The sequence below is a fragment of the Chanos chanos genome, chromosome 5 (genome assembly GCF_902362185.1).
Source record: "Chanos chanos chromosome 5, fChaCha1.1, whole genome shotgun sequence".
Lineage (NCBI taxonomy): Eukaryota > Metazoa > Chordata > Actinopteri > Gonorynchiformes > Chanidae > Chanos > Chanos chanos.
In genome coordinates, this window is record NC_044499.1 from 47,422,642 (window position 1) to 47,446,139 (window position 23,498).

The window sequence follows — 23,498 nt, forward strand, 5'->3', positions numbered from 1 at the left end:
AACGATCCTCTGAGACTCTATGGTGACAAAGCCCAGCCAACAGTGATGCGCCAGTGGGCTATTTGTGTGCTCATGTGACACACGTACACACACACACACATATGCACTCGCTCCAACACGAAAGGAGTTTTTTGGGGGAAGAAGTGAGAGTTGGAAAAGAAGAGTAAGAAAGGAAGAGCGGTGTTTTTTCAGCTGCTGTAAGGAACGAGGGAAAGTCAGGGCAGGGGTGGGGTCGGGCGGAGGTGGGGTGGGGGCGGGAGTACCGTCTATGGTTATGTACCCGAGGGAAGGCCTCGCACCGGGGCTGGAGGGTAGGGCAGGGAAAGGTGGAGCTTTGGTTTCCGGACTCTCTCTCCTCCAACAGGTCGGCTTGCATCTCAATCTCAACACCTGGGTGAGTAACAGAGCTTTGCCGGCCTTCCCACCTATCTCCCTCCCTCTGTGTCTTTCCCTCTCTTTCGCACGCTTTCTCTCTCTCTCTCTCTCTCTCTGTTCGTCTAGAGGAACTCTGACATGGTCCTGACATGGGGTCATGCAAGAACCACAAACCGTTGGTCAGATTCTTTAAAGTGGCTTTAAAGTGCTGGGAGTTCACATTAAAGATATTTCTCCCTGGTACGTGGGTGTGTGTGTAGGGGGAGGTTCTAGAGTGCTTTGTAGATTGGTAATGTGTGTGTGTGTGTGTCTTGCAATTGGGCATGGAAAGAAGAAGAAGAATATTTGAGGCTTACAAAATATTCAGAGAAACCTGATGTCATTCATGTTTTGTCTGAATTCAGAGCAACCTGATGTCATTCAGGTTTTGTCAGACTAGGCTGAATTACTTGAGTGAATACTTAATCAGTCATTAAGATTCTTTTTCCAGTACTTCTCTTTGGTCTTTTTACGAGAAAAACATTGAAATCCATATTACACGTTACTCAGCTCAAACATTTTTTACTGTACAATGTTGTTTAAATTTGCTTTTTCATAACAACTTTTTTTAAAGTATAAATAAGCAACTTCTAATTAACATACCATGCCTGTTAAATTCTGATTTGATAGAGGACTTTAATTGGCTGCTTCTCTGATTTAAATTCATGCCTTTTATTACATTAAATCAACTCTGATTTCATTTCAAAACCAGAGCAAAGTTTAATTACTAAGTGATTTTCATTTAAAAAAAAAAAAAAAAACAACAACATACAAACTGTTAATTTCATACCTAATTTATATCAGTGTTAATTTGAGTTCATGCAGTTATAAAAAGTCAAAGATATAACGAGATGGTAATCTGGAGAAACGCAGTTTGGTCTGCTCTGAGAACGGAAAAGAGGCGTGGCCCAGACGTGCAGAAGTGGGGTAGGCTCAGGTTGTATTTTAGTTGGGTGTTACCCCTGGTCAGTAGAAAGACTGACACTAAGTGTAATGTGAATAGATTAAGTTTCAAACCCAAATGTTGTCATGGGAATGAAAGAATAGGGCTTAGGCTCCAGGACTGTAGGACTACTGGCAGAGAGACAAGACTTATATGGGATCGCTATTTGTCGTAAAGTTTGGTGTGAGTTTGTACTTGTGTGTGGGTGTTGGAGGAGGGGGGGGGGGGTCCTCCAGTGAAGGCGTGTGTTGGTGGTTCAAAGTGATATTGAACTTGTTCGCTGTTATTTTCGTTTATTGTAGTAAATAATTATATGATTGTACACCATGCAGTATATGCACAGTATTTAATATGCACAGTCATATAATATACCTATAGGTTATACATGAACATGAAAATATTTAATTGGTTCTCCTCAAATACTACAAGTTGTACAGAAAGAGAAAGAGAAGTTGTGTTAAAGTTATGAAGGTGGGGCCTGTGATTTATCTGTCTTTAAGGGACGGTTTGTATAGATGGGACAGAGACGTTATCAGGTTTAAACGTGTGTTAAATAGGACCTGTTCAGTCTTCTTTGGTTTTCACCCCTGGTTCTGTTTCTTCATGGTGAATTACTGACACACACACACACGGACACGGACACACACGCTCAATTACGTATGGTGTGTGTATGTTTTCTGCATCGCGTCCTGCTGTGTGTTTTTGGACGGAGGCCAGCAGAACGTTCGTTGTGAGTTCAGGTCGTTGGCAGCCTTTTCTGCTTGCTCTGGAATTCTTGGGCCTGAGAGAGTCCCTCTATCCATCAGGACGCTGTCAGAGCCCCCCCCCCCCCCCTCCCCTTCCTACACACACAAACACACACATGCACACACGCACTACAGCTCATTAGAGCCAGCAAGGCTAACTGACAACTCATCATATCATGGCATAAAGCGGGCAGAAGGAGTGGAGGCCCCTGGGGGCCACAAGGTCACCACCTTCATATCTTCTCTTAAATTGCTCTGTGAGGTGCCACCAGGCGGAAATGCGACAGCAACAGCTTTTTCCGCTGTCCTGCATTGTCTGGCAAATTCTTTTCCCCTCTCTCTCTCTCTCTCTCTCTCTCTCTCTCAGTCTCACTCTCTCTCTCTCTCTCTCTCACTCTTTCTCTCTCTCTCTCCCTCTCTCTCTCTCCCTCTCTCAGCCTCTCTCTCTCTCCATCTCTCTCTCTCTCTTCCTCTCTCTTTTTCCCTCTCTGTCTTTCTCAGAAACACTAATGAGTCATGCCTATTTGTTTAGATCCTACTCACCTACTTCATTCAGTCTCTCAAAAACCATTTTCTTAGTGCTGTGTTTATATTGATATATGCACAGGAGTTGAATTGAAAATAACAAAGCTGAAGTGAAATAGTGTCAGAAGAGTTTCAGTACATCAGCTCCTGACTAGCAAGCCCTGATCTTACACAGAGAGTTGTGTGTTGTGTGTGTGTGTGTGTGTCTGGCTTTCTGTGTCTGGGGGTGTTTCTTCCGTGTGTGTGTGTGTGTGTGTGTGTGTGTGTGTGTTTGAGGGAGAGCGGCTGACAGACATGGCAGTGAAGCGAATGTGACATATTCTCTTTCTAGACAAACAAGTCTCTTCATATGCTCTCCATTAAAAGAGCCCAGCCTTTTGTGGGACCACCATGAGGGTCCAAGACCCCAAGCACAAACTGTCAATCGCATCGGCTGGGCTGAGGGCGGGAGTGTGGGAGGGATGGGGGGAGATTTTGGGGAGGGGAACACTCACAGAAAAGAATGCCTAAAGAGCCACACATACGTAGTTACTACATGCTTAGTTACACACATGCGCGCACACACACAATTAAATACGTAGTTATTTTAAATACGCCAAGTTTCAGAAGTTTGCAATGCTGCTGTTGGGCTAGTTTATTTATAAGGAGTATGGTGTTCCCATTTAGATGTGTGTGTGCGTGCGTGTGTGCGTGCGTGCGTGTGTGTGTGTGTGCGCGTGCGCATGCCTGCACGTGCATTTCTTAACTCCTCCGAGTGTCATTTTTCACAGTGCCAATGAATTGTTATGAAGTAGTCTTTTTAAGATGGCTCTTTCCTCATTGTTTATGTCAAACAGTGTGTGTGCGTGTGTGTGTGCGTGTTATGTGTGTGTGTGTGTGTGTGTGTGTGTGCAGGATGTGTAGGCGCTCCGCCTCTAGTCTTCATCAGCCATGGCTCAAAGAACACTCTTAAGACGTCCAACAATGGCGTTTGGGTCAATGGTGCAATATTTATAACAGGGCTTTTATGAGGACTGAAGTCTTAATGGAGCTCAATGACGGCCTGTTAAGCTAATGTAGGGAGAGATGTGGGGGTTTTGGGGGTTTTTTTTTGGTTTTGGTTTTTTTTTTACATGGCTTGAGTGTGATTTAGTTTTTGTTTGTTTATGACGGCCTGTTAAGCTAATGCAGAGAGAGAGATGTGAAGTTTTTTTGTCAGCTGCGTAGGATTAGGGTTGCGTGGGGACTGAGTGATATCGCTTGAGTTTAACAGTGTTAACAGTGTGTGAATGACTCCCATAAACAAAATCAAACTAAACATCAAAGAAGTCATTCAACACCCCCACCCCCCACCCCGTCGTGTGTCGTCCATCACTTCACTGTTAGTTTGTCCTCCTAAATCCAGCAGTTCAATATCAGGTCTCTGAATTTCAAAACGGAAAAGAACAAAAACGAGGGTTTGGTTTTTAAGCTATAATATGAATCGAAAATAAGTGGTGAAGAAAGAAAAAAATTCCGTCGTTAATTTCCCCGTTTCTCTTCCTCGTTCCCTCCTCTCCTCTCCTCTCCTCTCCTCTCCTCTCCTCTCCTCTCCTCTCCTCTCCTCTCCTCTCCTCTCCTCTCCTCCCCTCTCGTTTGGGGCCTTTGCTAATCTGTCCGTCCCTGCGCGGAAAAGAAAAGCAGCGTCCGTTACTGTAGCGAGATGCGGTGGCGTGCTGGGTCGCCCCAGAAGGCAGCTCCGCTGCCTGGTTGGCTATTATGGGAGAGGGTGGGGGTAGGGGGGCTTGGTGGGGGGGGAGCCGTGTGGCTTTTGTGAAAGGGGGGCTTGTTCGGGCCCCCCTAAATTGACTATGATGTAAATCTTTGGACTTGTCTGGCGCTGAATGCTACCGGGGTGGACGGCCATTTGGAACCGTATCTCAATGGAGAGTCCGCGGACAAAAGAACTCATTTAGACGGCTTTTAAAGCCCTTCTCAGCGCGCAGAGAATTGACAACATTCTTTTTCGTCATTACTGCAGAGAGGAGGTTACAGGGGTTGTTAGGAGCTGCAGCGGGAGGAGGACATGGGAGGCCACAACTCCCTCAATGGCACAAACTTGTCATCTGTGTTTGGCAGCTGTCATCGCCTCATCTCTTTCTCTTTTTACTTTTTTTTTTTTTCTTTTTTTTTTCTGACAGCAGGGTTTTTCTTTTTGTGGGTCTCTTTTGGATTTGTTTTCCATACCTTATTTTAACGACTTGACTCTCTCTTTCTATTTTCCCGTCTCTCTTTGCCCACAGTCTTGGTTTTTTCCTTCTCTCTCTCTCTCTCTCTCTCTCTCTCTCTTTCTCTCTCTCACTCTCTCTCTCTGTCTCTTGTTCTCCAGTCATCTCTGTGCTCAGGGGGTTGAATGAGTCCCTAGAGCCTCTCTCTCTCTCCCAGCAGCTCTGCGGAGTTCATTAATCTTTCATTGGGAATATGGAGGAGTGGAACGCCCCCAGTGCCGAATGTGGCCTCTTTCTAGCACACACACACACGCACACACAGAGACTCACAGACGCACACACACACATAACACACACACAAACACACACACACACACACGAATACACACATAAGCATGCATACACACATCTCTCTCTTTCGCCACCCCCCCGCCCCTCTTCCCCCTTATACACACACTCTTTGGCTGAAGGGCCTAAGGAGAATGCTTAGACTACTCAAACCCAGGATCCAGTCAACCTTAGACAAGCGGAGGGTGAATTTCTCCCATTCTGAGAGGAGATCTGGACATGGGGGTGGGGGTGTGGGGGGGGGGGGGGGGGGGGGGGGGGGGGGGGTGGTTAGACAGGTTTTTTTTTTGCTTGTTTTTTTTTGTTTTTGGGTTTGACAAAAGGATGGCTTGTTTCAGCTTACACAAAGCATGTTCGCTCGGTCATGGTTTTTGTTTTTTGGGGGTTTTTCTTTTTTTTTTTTTCAGTCAGGAGTGTACTCTGTGACTGCTTTTTGACAGCCTCGGGTTCACGGGGGACTCAAACTGAAACAAGTACGTTTGGAAAAGAAAGAAGGAGTCACTACACGGCCTAACACCAACACCACCGCTGCACACTAACACTGCGCTGCCGCAGATGCCAGTCAGTCGGTGCAGTGGACTGCTTTGCAGGGAGTACGTCACTGGAGATAAGGAGCGACGAATGGAAGGAGGCGTGCTCTCCTATTAGTGTCGCTGCTCCTGCGTTTAGCCTAACGTCTCCAGTATCTCCCGTTTCTTGAGAGAGTCTTCCACCTGTCAATCATCTCCCGGTAGCCCGGCCCGACCTGCTTAGGAATCTATCTGGAGCTGAAAATTTTCAATAAAGCAAAAAAAACCCTCCAAAAAACGGAATAAATAAGAGATAAAGACGCGTGGTAAAATGAAAGTGGAGGGTAATCCATACCCTGGGCCGTGGCGTGGTTTGTCTAATCTACAGCGGAGCCTGTAATCTGGTTAGGTAGTCGTGTGTTGGGAATACACTACTGCCAGGCAGGTCTGGAGTACCCCCTCTGTTTAGCTGTAATCTTCGGTAATTGAAAATGGGGCCTGTACCACTTAGGAGCACAAAGACCAGATTACATAGCTAAAACCAATTTGGCCAAAACGCAGAAATGGATTCTCCACCCCTCCTCTCTCTTCCCCCTCCTCTGCTCTGCCCTCATCTTTTATAATACAAACCCTCCCCAAAAAACCAGACCCCTGAGCAAAAGAGATAGAGAGACGGAGGGAGGGAGGGAGGGAGGGAGGGAGGAATGAGGAGAGGAAAAGGAGGCAGCATTAAGTGACATAAGGAGAGAAAATGGGAAACGGAGAGAAGAGAGGAAGAAAGAGAGAGGGAGAGAAAGATGTGTAGGCCTCGTATACAGAGTGGTTTTTTGTATCGAGAGGCGTTTTTTGTTTGTTCGGGCTGTTATGGTAATTGTGATTTTGTTGATTTCTCGAAACTCCGGTTATGCTGAGGGGAAAGTATAAGATATAGAGTGACTAGCACAGGCTGTTCTGAGCGTTAAAAGGCAGTGGAACTGTTTTAGTCTTTTGGCCCCTGTCACACTACCTCTCCACAAGTGTTTCTCATTACAGACCACACGTCTGTGAGTGTGGGCCCCGCGGTCGTCGTCGCCGTAGTCGACGGCGGGGTCGATAATTTGATAGCGCGCGTTTCAAGACAACTTGACAGATGTGTAATTCAAGCAAAGGCATCTGGTTCCTCAATCGTAACCCAAATATTAACACCTTGCACTCTCTCTCTCTCTCTCTCTCTCTCTCTCTCTCTTTCAGTCTAATAAGGTCCCCGTGGTACAGCACCCCCATCATGTGCACCCTCTTACACCTCTGATCACCTACAGCAATGAGCACTTCACACCTGGCAACCCGCCTCCACACCTACAGACAGACGTGGACCCCAAAACAGGTAAGGCTCAGCTGGTTCCCCCGCCCGGACAAAAGTGAACGTGAACTTTCATCTGTGTTAGACTCAGGTCAACTCTCTCTATCCACACACCGGTGAATATCCAGACAGACAGAAACCCTTAACCCTCACCAACATGCAAATCTGATTCTCAGAAACACAGCAAGAACCAAGACCAGAACTTTCAATAGAGCCTCGCCATGCAAGACCAGTTCCCCAACTGTTTTATGCAATTCGCACCCAGAAAAACGGAGCCTAGATTTTTACATTTAACACAGAGATGTTTACATTTTAATTCCTTTCCTCGAGACCGATCATTTCGCGCAACCGAGGTGCCCCGCCGTGTAACGCCATCGTAGAGTATTCCTCGACTCTGAAACCCGTGTGTGAGGAGCCGGGGAGGGTGTGAGTGAATGAAGTGCTACCTGTTGGGAGGCAGTGGAGTGTCCCTGACCAGCTTGGCTCCTAGCCAGGGATGCTTGGCCCTTTTTATGAGTGCCACTAAGATGGAGCTGTTGACCCAAATCTATTCAGCCAGCGGAGCCACTCGGCTCAGGGAGAGGAGAGCCATGAAGTGGAAGGAAGAGAGGGAGGAGGGGTGCAGTTTTCCTTTCTCACCTGACTGTGGGATTACTCTGGTGGGATGGGGGGGGGTGGGGGGGGGGGCTCCAGTCCTCTTTCCCAACTCACTCATCCTTAAAAATCTCAGGGAAGACAATCACTTTGCTGCTCAAACAAACCAGGAGGACGGAAAGGAAGAAAAGGAAAAGATGACGGTTTGTTCCTCGAATTAAAACGAGATGCGGCTGTTTACTCTGACGACGTGAGGCCCCCCCCACCCCCCCCCCCCCCACCCACGCAAGGTCATTTCAAACGTTTGACCTTTCAGCTTTTACTCTAACAAAGCCACTTATATATATATATATATATATATTTTTTTTTTTAGTATCACACAACATTTACCATGTAAATATAACGTCGTAGGATTAGCTTAGTGTAGGCAGTAGGAGTAACGCAAGTTGTGATGAAATACTCTTAAAAGCAGGCAAAGCAGGAGAGGATGGGGGAAAACAGCGACTGGGAAGGCAGTCTGGCTCTGCTGGGGTCTCTGTTTTTCAAGGGCCATTTTTCTGCCCTGCCGTTTTAGTTTTGTTTTTTTTGGGGGGGTGGGGGGGGGGGTGTAATCATGTTCTTTTATGAGCCTCATCCCAAATGGCCAATAGGGCCTCAGAGGCGGCTTAATGCGGCCGTTAATGGTGCTGCTTAATTGAGCTTAGTGTTTAATTCATTAACGAGTTATATTAAGACCGCTGTTCGTGATGATGATGGCAGCGTGCCGGAGAGCAGTGGTGTTTTTTGTTTTTTTTTGTTTTTGTTTTTGTTTTGTTTTGTCTTGTTTTTTAACCCTGTAGCCTTCCCTTTTCAGCCAATGCCAAAGATACATCTCAGTCTTTGGAGTCATTTTAATACCTTTGCCAATGGCTTCTGTGATTACAGTGATAAACGTGTGTAAAACCCTTTACTTGGCAGTAGAATGTATGTAGAGTGTTCTAGACCAGTGTTTCTCAACTCAGTCTTCATGGTCTCTTTGCCCTGTTTCAGCCCTGTGCAAGCATACCTGATTCAGCCAGTCAGCAAATTATGAAATGCTAACTTGTTTGAGTCAGATGTCAAGTACTGGACTGAAACAGAACATTTGCAGGACAGCCTGGGTCGAAAAACATTGTTCTAGATACAAGTTTCATATTAAACTAAGACGATTCAATTTTTTTTTTTTTAAGTACTTAAGACTAAAATCTGTCAATGGACCATAAATGTGAAGTTTGCAAGTTTTTGTATCGCTCTTTGGCCTCTGTTCATCGTTGGCTTCTGCTCCCTCATAAATTTTGTGAACATTTTTCAATTTCCTGTTAATATACCTCCCAAACCAAAGCTGTTCTTCCCCCCCCGTGTGGCTAACGAAACCGTGACTTTCTCACAGTGCTGACAAACTAAGTGCCTTTATTACTCTAAGAGGGTCAAGTGTCAGTAGGTCGGTGAGAGTGTGTATGTTAAAGTGACAGAGACGAGAGTCAGCCGTTTTTGTCAGGGGGCTTTTTTTGGGGCTGGAGACCCTCTCGCCTCTAATCCCGCGTGTGTGTTTAAGTGACCATAACACCCAGAGGACAGCTGTCTGAATTTGTTTGCGGTTGGGTTCAATCTGGTCCTTAATATACCAGTCGCTCTCAGCACACGCTACCGTGTTTGTTTTGTTCGCTTCTAAACCTCAATTATCGTACCTTGTTAATCCTCTGATTCGACAGACGAATCTCACGGAGGCTCTGTCTCTCCTCTCTCTTTTTTTCTGCCCCCCCCCCGCTCCACACACACACACACACACACACACACTTTTTCGTTGGGGTATGTAGCTGCTGCTGCTGCTGTTGCTGCTGGCTCCACGAGCTTTGATCAAAACGTGTGATTTGGACCCGTTCATGTGAACTGATCCTTTATTCCTCCCTGCCCAGCCCACAACGCTGTGATGTTTCAGTCTGCTTGCTTGTACAACTCACAAAGGATGAATTTACCGCTCACATTCTCACACATGAGGGAATAGCAACATGAGGACAAATGGATAAATGCTTTTTCTCTCTCTCCCTCTCTCTCTCTCTCTCTCTCTCTCTCTGTCTCTCTCTCTCTTTATTTCTCTTCCTCTCTACAGGAATCCCGAGGCCCCCACACCCTCCAGATATATCCCCTTACTACCCACTGTCACCTGGCACTGTAGGCCAGATTCCCCATCCGTTAGGATGGTTAGTACCACAGTAAGCAACACCATTTTTATTCCTTTATCCACGAGTCTGTCTCCTTTGATATGCTTACAGTGTTACAATGCATGCTGGGATAAGCTGCAGATAATGTTTGTTTTATGCAATCTGTTATTACAGGTCATTGTGTCATTTTACAACAGTTATTGTTAATGATAGCAATTTTATAATTATGACGATGAATTGTCGTGTGATGCTGTAATATGCACGTTACAAAAAAGAAAAAAAAAAAGAAAAAAAAGGATTTTTGCGGCATTTGTCTTTTTCGCAGCGACAAGCTATTCTGTCATTTTGAAAGTCTGCGTGTGAAATGTTGCCGATGTCATCACCAAAGCCTTTAAGTTGAGACGAGAAGCATTTTGAGCTTGTTCTCTTAGCCTTGCTTTGGGCCCTTAAGTATTTAACAAGCTGTTTAAAGCTTCAAAAACTTGGCGTGGTTACAAAACAAAGACCAGCTCTTTCTCTCCTTCACGCCATTTTATGCATTCAAGCAATGCACCTCTGGGGCTGCAGCAGTGCACTGGGTAGCTTTTTTCTTTTTTTTTCCCCCTTTTCCTTAAACCCTAAGTTGCCTCTTTGTGGCAAATGCTATTTTGCATGTCACTGTATTGTCCAATTAGAGTAATGAACTGTGATTGCCAGTATTTTACCCACAATTCCACACGGGGGCTCTCCCCTGGTAACTCTTGTCAACACTTGTTAATATGACAAAAGGCTACAAATTAAGCTCTGTTAATTTAATGTTTTCTCACCGCGATCTAAATACTGAGCGCGGCCTCGAGCGCAGCCGCGGCCCTTTGATTTGCTGCACTTTATTTTGGTATAAATTTACATTCATTATTGTTTGTCTTTGGATGTGTAGACCTCAATTAGCGTGATGGCTCCATTAAAGAGGCCTGTGCTTCATCTTTAATTATCACAACAAAACACCTAGTTTCAGCTCAGGGAGACAAACCTCCATCCACACCAAGCAAAGGGTTATGAAATTTAATTAGCCATTCCTATCAGATTTGTGGCATTCAAATTGTTCGAAGTTTGCCTCTCTTTGATCTGCGCTCTGCAATCCCCTAGATTTTTGTCCTGATCAAATAAGAATAAAGCCGCCTGCACAGAGAGAGAGAGAGGGAAAGAGCAAGAGTGTGTGTGTGTGTGTGTGTGTGTGTGTGTGTTTTTTTTACCCTTCTTTTTCACCTCTTCCTTTCCTCTTTTTTCTTTCTTCTGTCACAGGCAAGGTCAGCCTGTTTACCCCATCACTACAGGAGGATTTAGGCACCCTTACCCAACTGCCCTCACTGTCAATGCGTCAATGTCAAGGTGAGTGGTGCTCTGGGACTGTACATACACACGTACACGCACACACACACACACGCACACACACACACACACACACTGAGGCTGAAAGATTAGAAAGCAGAACGTCAAGCTCTGTCTTAAACTTCTCCCTTAAGGAGAGACAACGCTCGGCTCAACTGTTCAAAAAGAACAGTCCCAAGCGCAATGCCGCGTATTCAAATATTAATTATTGTTATCGTTTTATAATGAGGCCCCTAAAGAACGTTTACCCCTCCTGAACGGCGGGGAAAGATGGGAAAGGTCTCGGCGTGTCTTGGCAGCGTAGTCTAAATAAAGGAAAGGGCTGTTAGCGCCGTGGACCGGAGGCCTGGACTGCGGGCGATTGCTTTTTGTAGGCCCCATTAGAGTCCAGTTAAAGTAGAGATCTGGACACAAGCACACCCCTGGGAGCAGTCGTGGTTTTGTGCCTGTGTGTGTGCGTGTGTGTGTGTCTGTGTGTGTGTGTGTGTGTGTGTGTGAAAGTGTTTGCTTTGTCTGTCACTGCGATTGCTCCCGAGAGAAACAGACCAGGCTCGGCTCGGGGTAGATGACAAATATCCTGACGGTTTGTTTGCCCTTTTTTCTGTCTTTAAAAACCCAGAGAATTTGAAGTGCAAAAGAAAACTGTTCCATATGGTATTGCCCCCCTTCCCCTTCCTCTACACACTCACACACACACACACACACGCTGTCTGGCTCCTGAGGCCAAATCCCCAGTGTGTGCCCATGCTGATGACAGGAGTGGTTTGAAAAGCAAAGAGGCAGGCTTGGTTTAGAGATTGTGAGAGGACTTAGAGACCGACCTAATCCCGGTCAGCTCTCCAGACAGCGACAAACTCGTATTTAATTGCTCCGTGATTGGAAAAGCAGCTCTGGAAGGCCGGCTGCGTGGACGCGGCCGACACTGATGGATAAGTGTGAACGAAGGAGCTGTGGAGAGAGAGAGAGAGAGAGAGAGAGAGAGAGATGGAGTGAGAGTGTTAGCGAGACCTCTCTAAGCCATGGCCTGGGGGTTAGCGCACGGTGAAAAACTGTAATATTCCCAGCAATTTGACACACTGGGCGCGCACGCACACACACACATGTGCGCACACACACACACGCACACATACTTGAAAGCTCATTTTGATTTTAAGCACACTTTTAAAATCCTCACTTGTTTCTGAAAAAAGAAAGAAAAAAAAAAAAAACAGTCTGTAGTTTTACTCATATCGCAGTGTGCGTTCTACATCAGCATTTTACATCAAGTCATCCGGTGCACATGGGGAAAGCAGTGCAGTCATAAGTCTGAAACATATTTGCAGCTGTCTTAGTATGGCCGTATTTATGACTGACCTTTCAAAGTCTCCTGTGACCTCTGACCCTCAGTTCGTACACACGAGGCCTCGCGTACTTGACGCGGCCGACTCCTTCTCCCTGTCTCCTCTCTTATTCCTGGATTGAGGGACTGCTCCGCCGTAGTCACGAGAAGAGGGCGGATGCGTTTGCGGCCCGTAAAGGTGGAGGGTCCCTGCCCTCCCCTTTTCTGCTCCAATCTCCACCCTCTACCCCAGGCTCAGGTGCTGGTCGGGTTTGGGTCCGTGCGGCGTCTGTTCCTGCAGCCTGCAGTGGTCCTGCGTTTTTTAAGTGACAGCTAATTCGCCTTAATGAGGCCTTTATATTGTGATCATGGTATTTTCAGTGCGGCTAATTGAATCAGCTGAATGAGGGCTAAAGGGACTGGCGGTGGGGCTGGGAAGAGCTAATGCATTTTGATAATCTGTAATTGAATTAGCATAGATTAATAGGTGGAAGTCTTTCTCCGTCTGCGCGCAGAAAGGTGCTTTAGCGTGTTTGTGTCAAAAAGCCCAGCGCAGGCGAACGGCCACTCTCTGGTCGTCGCCATCCAGAAAAATAATGAGCACGGGAGAGAGGAAGGGGGGGGGGGGGAGGTGGGTGGGAAGGGGCCTTCGTTAATTCTGTTTATGGTTAGGGTTTTTTTTTTTTGTTTGTTTTGTTTGTTTTTTTGTCTGAAGTGAGACAGAAGTCAAGAAATGAGATGTGAAGCTAGGGAAAAGGCGAGCGCTTCTGTTCAAAACATCCGAAAGCTTCGGTTCTTCCCGTTACACGCGGTACCGTATGGATCCGGTCCCGTCCAAAACGTGACGCGGGTGTTTTTTTTCGGGGCCGGCGTTATTACGTTATGGCTGGCGGGCGGCGCTTCGTCAGATATGGAGCTGTTTTGCTATTCTGCGGGCGTGCGCTACCCCATGTACCCATCCCCTCTCTACCAAGGTACTACCTCAGCCTCTTCAAATATACATTTGAAACAGAGAAGAATGAGATCTTGTATCCAGCAAATGAGTGACATTATTTTGATAACGGGGGGGTGAAGAACCTGAATGGTTGCGTTAGCCAGCCAACGTGATGGAGACGTGGGGGGGGGGGGGGGGGGTGTAGGCCTCTTGCCCCCCTGCTAGTGACTGCCCTTTGATATGTTTCTCCATCTGCACCTTGGCTCCCTTCTCCTGTGTTTGTGGGGGAGAGGGAGAGCACAGCAGTGGGGTCATTAGACTTTAAACAGCCGTGCAGACCACAGCTCCGATTGGCAATTAAATGGCACTCGCTGACACTCTGCTGGCATGGTGCAAGATTGAGACATTGGAGCCTGCAGGGTCTCTCTCTCTCTCTCTCTCTTTCCTTGTCTCTCTCTCTCTGTCTCTATCTCTCTTTCTCTCTCTCTTTCCTTGTCTCTCTCTATCTCTCTATCTGTCTATCTATCTCTCTCTCTTTCCTTGCCTCTCTCCCTTGCCTCTCTCCCTCTCCCTCTCTCTCTTTCTCTCTCTCTCTCTCTCTCTCCCCCCCCCCTCTCCCTCTCTCTCTTTCTCTCTCTCCCTCTCTCTCTTTCCCCCCCCCCCCCCCCCTCTCTCTCTCTCTCTCTCTCTCTGTGGGGCTAAATTGGTGGCAGACAGCTCAGTGTTGATGAGCAGGATGATGCCCTGTGCTTCAAAGAGATGGTCGTCATGTTTAAACCATAACCTGGGCCGTGTGGTGGCAGCCAAAGGGAGGGGGGTGGGTGTGGGGTTGGGGGGGGGGGGGGGGGGGTAGAGGAGGAGGGCTGGTGGGACAGCATGGCAGAGAGAGAGAGAGGGAGAGGATGGTGGAACAGAGGAAATTTTAACAAGTATGTAGGGAAAGACAGAGAGAAGAGATAGAGAGAGAGAGAGGGGCTGGGAATAGGTGAAGAGAAGGAGAAAGATAGGGAAAAAGAGAAAGAGAGGGATAGAAAGAGGTGGGAGCTAATGATTTCAGATCAGCAGCCACTGCTCTGGACCCCTCTGTACAGGCAGAGGCAGGCAGATGACATGGTGCAAACAGAAATGTGTCAGGGATGAAGGGAAAAGAGAGGAGTGGAGAGGAGAGATTGGGGGGGGGAGAAACACAGTCCCCAGAGAGCGCCTCCAACAGAAACTAGTTGTTCCTCGTGAGTTTATACTCTTCATTATATTCTGGCTCCAAGCAATGCAGCCAGACACAGGCAGATAATGAGCTGTTTAAAAAAAAAAAGAATTATTCGCTCTCTCTCTCTCTCTCTCTCTTTTTTTTTTCATCATCCTCCACTCTTCCTTTCACATTTGTGTACGGTCACACATAGCGTAGACACATGTACACACACACACACACACACAGACGCAGATTTCAGCCTCATTACTCTGTGTGGGTAAAAAAAATGACAGTAGGTTTTTAGACGCTGTTTAACAGAATCCTCTCAGAGTGGCCGTGGAAAATTGGGTTTATGATTTCCATGTGTCGCAGTGGTAAGAGAGGAAGTTCAAAATGAAGACAGGCAAAAGTGATTTATTTAGAGAAATAGTTCTCATGGCACTACGGGAAAATGACGTATCATTCACGGTAAAGGGGCAGAGGCGTACCACGGAAGAAAATGAGTAACAGACTAAACGTTGAATCACTGAGTATGCTACCAGCGCTTTTCATCTACGGACAAACGGAAAGAGAAAAAAGAGAGGAAGGTTACTCTTTGCCTGTATTTTCTATTGGTCTGAGACAGTCAATCTTGGGGAGCCATTGAGTTGCAGGTTTTTTGCTCTGGTTCAATATTAATTCAGCTTGTTTCAGTTAACCAAGGACTTGATATTAAGTTTAGGAGATGAGTCAGGTGTGTGTTAAACAGTCTTACTCATTCTCAGAGCTGATACTGGTAAACGTTACTGTACTTTATGTGATTATTGATCGAAGTGGAAGGAGTAGATTTGATTTTTAAAGAGTGTCATAATCAGACTCAACTCTTCCTTTATTGTCTTGTTTTAAATGAATTTGTTCGACCCATTTTTGCACAAAACACGGACATATTAAGTTACTGTCACTCAGCCGTCAGGTTGGTGGCACCTGTTAAAACATTTTGCTGAGTTTTGCTGAGTGTGTATGAGTATGTGCGTGTGTGTGTGTGTGTGTGTGTGTGTGTGTGTGTGTGCGTGCGTGTTCGTGCGTGTGTGTGTGCTGTGCGTGTGTGTGTGTGTGTGTGTGTTGTGCGTGTGTGTGTGCGTGCGTGTGCGTGTGCGTGCGTGTGTGTGTGCTGTGCGTGTGTGTGTGTGTGTGTGTGTGTGTGTGTGTGTGTGCGTGCGTCTGTCTCTCATTTCATCCTCGTCCACTCTTTACCATTTACACAGTCTTCTCTCCTCCAGGTTCCCTCCCCACATGGTGCCCCCCCATCACAGTTTGCACACCACAGGCATTCCGCACCCCGCCATCGTCACGCCCAGCGTCAAGCAAGAGTCTTCACACAGCGATATCGGCTCGCTCAACAGCTCGTGAGTGCATTTCCTCAGCTTCCCAACACTCCTCACAGTTCACGTGTGAAAACAGAACGTCTGTTCTTTCACTCCCAAAGCCTGGGAGCTCCAGTAGATACAATTAGTTCACGCACATTTTGAACCGCGAGGTCAAATTCAGAGACTGTACCAAGTATCAAATCTCAAGTCTCAAATCGTTTGTTCTCAGTGATTCTAGAATTTTCTGACGCTGATATTTGAATAATACCATGTTTTGGACGTTAATCGTATATGAATCATCTTGTGCAAATATGTATATATATATATCAGCATTTTGAAGGACCGCATGCAAGAGGGCTTTTAGAGTGTGCTATATTTTCTTTAGTAAAGTGCTTTGTAACTGGTCCTGGGGGATTTGTAATGGGCCGATGACTGGGCATGTCGTTTGTTTTACGGAGGCGCGTGATTTAAATATGTAAACATTGGCCACCGAGGAGCAGGCAGGGAGAATGAGGCCTATCGCGCGCCCGTACACGAGGCGTCTTGACGTGTCCAACGGTGACGTCTTCGGGATTTTGTGTCCGCAGGAAACACCAGGACGCGAAAAAGGAGGACGAGAAAAAGAAACCCCACATAAAGAAGCCTCTCAATGCGTTTATGCTCTACATGAAGGAAATGAGGGCCAAAGTGGTGGCTGAGTGCACACTGAAAGAGAGCGCCGCTATCAACCAGATCCTGGGCCGAAGGGTGAGGACGCAACCGTCTGTCTGCGCTGTGTCACACACACACACACACACACACACACACACAACCTATCCACCACCTATACATCACATAGAAGACCTCAGCTCATAGTTCATAACTTAGCTCAGCTGAGCTTAAGCAAGGTGGTGTTTGTGTAAGACTGTAGAAAAAAGAGATACCTGGTCAAGCGGTATAAATGAAATGATAGAAACTGAGTTTTTTTTGTTGTTGTTGTTTGGCAAAGTCAGTCTACGCTGAACGAAGGTGAATGTGACTGTTTTAATCTTGACTGTGTGTGTGTGTGTGTGTGTGCGTGCGTGTGTGTGTGTGTGTCTACAGTGGCATGCCCTGTCTCGAGAGGAGCAGGCGAAATACTACGAGCTGGCCAGGAAAGAGCGGCAGCTGCACATGCAGCTCTACCCCGGCTGGTCAGCACGAGACAACTATGTAAGTTTTAAAGTTTTTGACATGTAACTTCCTTTTTTTCCCCTCCTTTTAGAGGAGGCGCAGGTTGTAACGCACCTCGACGTGTCGCTCCGACGAGCCAGCCTCGACCAGTCGCCCGTTTTCCGTTTCCAAGCAGAAACTGGCCACTGGGACATTTCCGGAAACGGTTAAGGTTTCAGCGTAGTAGAAATGGCTCTAATTGTTCTGTGTATCGTTTGACCCTGTGCTGGACGTCAGAATTGAAGTTTCGTTCTTTAACAAACAACAACTTTAATGAAAAAAATAAAAAAAGAAATATTCAGACCATTAATCTCCTAATGGCACCGTTTTCCAGGGCTTCTGAACCGAACAGAACAGAAGTGTCCTGTTGCGTGAAGGCCTTTCTACACTATCTGTGTGTGAGGTTGGATTTTTCTTTGCGGTGTGATTTTCCTGCGGTTTCATTAGTATTCAGCTGGTTCACCTAAAAGAAATGGAGCTCTGATCAGAGTAATTAAATAACCGCAGGCCCTAAACGCCTGGAAGCTCTGATGAAAGCCCTACGTGTCTTTGACTGCCAGCCTCTGGAAATGGAGAAAGACCACGCCGTTTATGTTCCTCCTGCACGCTAACCGGGCGAACGCTTCTCGCAGTCAGATCTAACCCTCCACCCAACCTGTCACTCCCACTGTAGTCTGCTCCCTCGCAAAGAAAGGGGGGGGGGGAAAGGAAAAAGATGAGGATAGGCTCTCTCTCTCTCTCTCTCTCTCGTTCTCTCTTTCTTCCAATAAAATCACCCAGTGTTTTGTGTCCAGCGTAAAGTGAGGGACAGCCAGGCCCGTGGTGTCTCTGTGACATTTCAGCGGTCAGAGGTGAACCAAGTGTGTGTCCAGCAGGAGTGTGAGTGTGAGCCACAAGGAGGAGCTCGTAATGAAAGACAGAAGACCACTCTCATCTTCTAGTCTGTCGAACCCCCCCCCCCCCCCCCCCCCCCCCCCCCCTCAAATCCTCCTCCTCCTCTCCTTCAACTTCTCTCGCTGCCTTCCCAGAAATCCTCCAGAGCCTCAAACCGTTCACCAAAAGAAGGAAAACTAAGGACCTTGTAGAAACAAAGGAATAAACAGAGAGAAAAAGACAGAACGAGAGAGGGAAAAAAGAGGGAAAGTTGTGTTTCTGGCCTTGTAGTGGCAGTTGAGCCCTTCAGGCGCCAACATAAATAAATAAAGGAGAGAAAAAGACAGCCTCTCTCTCTCTCCCTCTCTCTCTCTTTTTCTCTTCATTTCACGACGTGGATTTCTACAATATAATAACTAAGGTTCTTGTCTGTTTCTCTTTTTTTGGCGGGTAACCAACAGGGGAAAAAGAAGAAGAGAAAAAGGGAGAAGCAGAACGCAGAGGGCAGTGGTAAGTGAGCTGCAATTATCTTCCATATTAGAGGAGACCCATCATCTGTCACTAGTGTGACATTTCAAAGATGAAAGTCAAGCCATTTTTTTTTTCCTTTCCTCCTTATCCATTTTTTTTTGTGCCTGGCTCATTTTGTATATAGTTATGCTACTCCAATGCAATATTTACATGTTAGACTGCTTGTTATCCCCCCCTCTTTTCGCCCCCCCCCCCCACCCCCCACCCCCCCACCTCCACCCCCAAACCATCCCAGCATCGTGTTGAGCACTAATAACATTGAATATGCATGGTCACCCCCACCTCCCAGCCCCCAATCCCCCTACCCTCCTTTACCAGCTGCCCATCCCTTTTACCCTCTCCTCAGCCCAAACCCCCCCCCCCCCCCCCCCCCCCCCTCCAGCATTTCTCATCTTGAGATGTGTTTGTTTGGTAGAGGTTAATCAGTGTGAAACCTGGTTTGTTTGCCTGTGTGTGGAATGTCCTGCTTTGCCTCTTTCATGCCTTGCTTCTTCGCTCTGTGGCCTGCGTGTGGTGTAACTTTGGGCTGTGCTTACTGCATGCTATATGACATTTAAAAAAACAAAACAAAAAACAAAAACAAAAAAAGCTAAATACATGCATAATGACAAAAAAAAAAAACAACAATCACCAACATCTTTAAATTAAGGAGGTTTGCTGTTTTCATATACTTTATTCATTTTGACGTTCTGTTCTAAATGGTCGTGTCTTATTCTAATGTGACGTTATTGATTCTGATGGAGAAATGCGGAGTTGTGATGTTTCTTTTTTGTTTTTTGTTTTTTTTTCATTCTTTTCCGTGATGATGGGACCTTTTTTGAAGGAATCTTTTATCTGTTCTTTTTGTTTTTCCAGAACACAGAGACTATTTTCCAAACCCTTGCCTTTCCCTTCCTCCGATTACAGGTGCTAATGTCATTTTGAGTCTTAAATTACTAACTTGCTTTTATATCCCCTATCATTTTTGTTGGTTTGTTTGTTTGTTTTCTTAATATTTATTCATTTATTTATCTCTCTTTGTCAATCGTATAATGTATTCTAGTCAGATTTGTGTCAGATAAAACTACTAGTTATACGTTGGCATAATTTTTTCCCTTCTGTATCATTTCCTTTGCTCTTTAATTCTCTCTCAGATTGAGAACTTACTGTTTTTGACCATTCGTTTTCATCTATGTCTGCACTGTCTCAATTTTCCTTCCATCCATATACATATATAGAAAGAGACAGAGAGATATGTATATGTATCATGTATGTATATAAATGGAATATTACATATTTAATCATTCCATTATTCATTTAGTTATTACATTATTATATTGTTATTGCATTACATTTTACAATACACATTTCATTTTACATTGAAGAGTCCTTCTGTGATAAAAATTCCATTACTGAGAGAGCTTTCCCCTTTGGCAAATCCAAAGTTGCAGAGTAGAAACCATAGAAAAACCAAAACCCAGTTCTAGGGAGAACTTTAAGGTGAAAAAATAAGCAGAGATTTGATATCAGGGTAAACCTCCTTAATCTGTGTGCTTCAGGACGCCCCCCACCCCCACCCCCACCTACCCACCCACCCACCCTCTGCTTGATGGCATGAGTCTGCAGTGTCTCCGCCCACCTCCTACCCAAACCCCGCCCCCTGCTGCCGTGTCTCTGCTCAGCACTCTTAAATTAAGGCTGTCAATCAGCGTCCCTCCCCTCCTCCTACCACACCTGTCCACCTCCATTACAACTCATACACCTTACGTCAACGCCACCTCAGAAAGAGCGGGAGCTCGGTGGCCAATCAGAACAAAGTGACATCTGTTTGGGCATCTGGGCAGTGTGTTCAGGAGGTCCGGTGTGAGAGGTGACTGACTGTAGGCCAGCGTGCAATGATATCCATGCCCCCCCTCCCCGCCTGGGACTAACAGTTGCGCCTCCCTCCCTCACCCTTCCCGTTTCCCTCTTCTCACAGTCTCCAACTCTCTTTCTCCCTCTGTCCCTCTGTATCTCCACAGTAGAACAGACAGATAGACGTCCGCGGAGGTGTGGCAGACGTGTAGCCACATCTGCCCGCGTCCGCTTTCAGTCTGCGCTCTTACACAGAGCGTTTAAAAAACCGCGTTCGGTTTTGATTAGAAGAGAAAGCCTGTAATTCCAATGGAGATTTGAAGCTCTCAAAAGGCATGCATTGTCTGCTGTTACACTCATTCTCCCATCTATTTCTCTTTCTTTATTTATGCTTGCATTTTGATCTTTTTTTTTTTATCGTTCTTTTTTTTTATTCTTATTATTATGAAACTAATTTCCAAAAACACTAACTACATCGTCTAGAAACTGTTACAGTAAAGCAATATTGTACGTTAGATTAGAAATGATATGTATATATTTTTTGGAATTGATCTTTAAGGAGAAAAAAAAACATAGATACATGCTATGACTCAGAGCTCTGCAGATTCATTGGTTTCTGTTTTCTCCTTTATTTTCTCCTCCTCTCTTTCTCTCCATCGTTTTTTTTTTTTTTTTCTCCTTCCCTCTCTCTTTCTCTCTCTCTCTCTCTCTCTCTCTCTGCGGGCTTCCTACCACTTTCCGCCGGGTCAGACCTGAGTGCCCCTAAGAAGTGTCGCGCTCGCTTTGGGCTTGATCAGCAGAATAACTGGTGTGGTCCATGCAGGTGTGTATTTGGTGTTGCTCCTAGGAACGCTAGAGCAAAGGGACAGCTGGGTTGAAAAACTCTTTTCATTGGTACTTCCTCTCCTCTTTTCACTGGCTATCGCAAACCCCCCCCCGACCCACCCCACCCCACCCAACCCTTCGACCCCCACACCGCCCCTCCGAACACCGCCTCACACCCTCCACCCAAAATCATACGCATCCCTTTTTTGTCTGGGAAAGATTTTTCCTTTTTTTTTTTTTTTTTTTTTACCTCAGCTCTGTCGGCTGACTGGTGAGATGAGTGGACATTTGTGCATGTGTGTGTATGTGAGTGTGTGTCTGTCTTGTCTGTCTGTGTGTGTGTGTGTGTGTGCGCGCGACACCTTACAACAAAATGGTGCTCATACAGCAATGTTCACATTTTCCAAATTTTGTACCAAAAAAAATGTTACCGCTCCATACAGCCCAATTTGGCCTCCACATTTTCTAACAGTCTTAATGCTGCGCTGTATGTATGTATACATGTATGTACATATGGTGGGGGGAAAAAAAAGACTTTTGTGGGGGAAGCGGGGGGGGGGCGGTGTTAAGATGGACCAAAGCTGGTAAGTTTTTGGAGGAAGTAACCAGTGTCTGCAGCTGTAACCCAATGCTCTAGCTGTATGTTTTTAGTCTGTCCAATGACGTTTGTCCATTTTTGTTTTTGTTTTTTGTTTTTGTTTTTTTTTTTTTCTTTGTATTTTCTATGTGTACCTCTTGGCTAACAGATGCAAATACCCCAAAGAAGTGTCGTGCCTTGTTCGGGCTTGAGCAGCTCAGTTTGTGGTGTAAACCATGCAGGTATATTCTCAGCACAACTCAAAAAGGCTTTTTTTTTTTTTTTTTTTTTTTTACATTACTCTCATAATGAGAAGATGAAGGAATAATTCATTATTTTCTGCTCTGTAAACTGTTTACTGTACAGAATATTCTCTGTGTGCTTCTCTCACTTGGTTTTTAATGATTGTCTGTGAATGTCGCCTCCTTTCTGACTGAAGACTCTACTGTGTTTAAAAAAAAAAAAAAAAAAAAAAAAAAGCTTCAGTAATCCTTTGGCAGAAAATGCTTCAAACCACAAGTTAACTTTCAGTGTAGTGTGTTCAGTGTCTGTGAGGATGCACCATTTTCTGCATGTATGTGTTCTTTTTTTTGGTTTTTGTCATCAGATTGAACAGATTTTCTTAAATATGTTATTGAGTTACACGTTTAGCTTGAGAAAAAACTGAAGAATTTAAAAAAAAAAAAAAAGAAATCTTTTCTTCTGTTGGTTCAGAAGCATTTTCTGCCTCGGGCGGTCCTTCCTGGTGTTCTAACCTTTCTGATTGGCCCTCTCTTTGTCAGTCAAGTTGCAATGTAGTCTCTTGCTGTGTGAAAGAGAGGATGGGATGATAATATCCCTCCCTCTCTCTCTCTCTCTTTCTCCCCCTCTCTTCCTCTTTCTCCACCTCTACCCTCCTTTCTCCTCCTCTCCTCTCTGATAACCCTTACTCAGTTCCTACCTCTTATCTCTCTGTCCTGATACATGCAGTCTTTGAATTGGGGATAAGTACATGGTAGGTATTGGTTTCTGATAAGTAATACCCTTCTCTGTGTTCACACTTGTATTCTTTCCAGCCCCCCAACATCTGCACCCCCCCCCTTTTAATTTTTTTTTTCCCCCCTCCTCTCATGGACGCCAGACATTGTGTTGTTCCTTTCAGTCTGCCCTCCTGTCCAGAAAAAGAAGCATGCCAAATTCATTGACATTCTGTTGAGCTCTGTCCAGATTTATGGTTCACGCGTTGATTTCAGACGACCCCCCCCCCCACGCCTCACCCTCCATTACAGACATCAGCTGTTTTTCATTCTGCTACAAGGCGTCAAATCCCATAAATTTTCTGCTGAACCTCCAACGCTGTAGAGAAGAATTTGTACTGAAGCCCTCTGCAAGGAGTTTAGTCCAGAATTACGTGAACTGTGTACACCTGCATCGAACCCAGGCGTAAATCTAAACGTTGAAGCTTACACCTTAGACGCGTTTGGAGTATGCGTCTGAGCGATATGGTTGGGGGGGGGGGGGGGGGGGGGGGTCGCGGGGGAGAGTTGTGGGTGGGAGTAATTGTGCCTTCGTTTAAGGAGCTGTGGAGGTTAAAAGACCCCACTCAGGTCTGTTTCCTGAAAGATGTATCTGACGAAATGCCCCTGGAGATGAAGAAATCAATAAGGAACACGGGCAGATACTTAGAATCAATAGGACTCTTAAAAAATGGATAATAGCTTATTTTCAGCCGTTTGACTGGCAGTTATCG

General features: G+C 45.8%; 1 protein-coding gene across 6 annotated transcripts in view; it reads left to right on the top strand.

Moving 5' to 3' along the window:
* Window positions 1–23,498, top strand: part of tcf7l2 (transcription factor 7 like 2) — a 92,290-nt gene that overhangs the window by 66,302 nt on the left and 2,490 nt on the right. Inside the window, exons 5-13 of one of the 6 annotated variants that reach the window (XM_030773193.1) lie at window positions 6,902–7,034; window positions 9,733–9,835; window positions 11,066–11,152; window positions 15,853–15,978; window positions 16,527–16,686; window positions 17,023–17,130; window positions 18,465–18,513; window positions 19,390–19,440; window positions 21,118–21,190. In XM_030773193.1, coding sequence (XP_030629053.1) covers window positions 6,902–7,034; window positions 9,733–9,835; window positions 11,066–11,152; window positions 15,853–15,978; window positions 16,527–16,686; window positions 17,023–17,130; window positions 18,465–18,513; window positions 19,390–19,440; window positions 21,118–21,190 — 890 coding nt within the window. Of the gene's footprint in view, window positions 1–6,901; window positions 7,035–9,732; window positions 9,836–11,065; window positions 11,153–15,837; window positions 15,979–16,526; window positions 16,687–17,022; window positions 17,131–18,464; window positions 18,514–19,389; window positions 19,441–21,117; window positions 21,191–21,938; window positions 22,012–23,112; window positions 23,129–23,498 lie in introns of all 6 variants that reach the window. The other 5 variants (XM_030773195.1, XM_030773194.1, XM_030773196.1 and 2 more) reach the window with 5 other exon arrangements.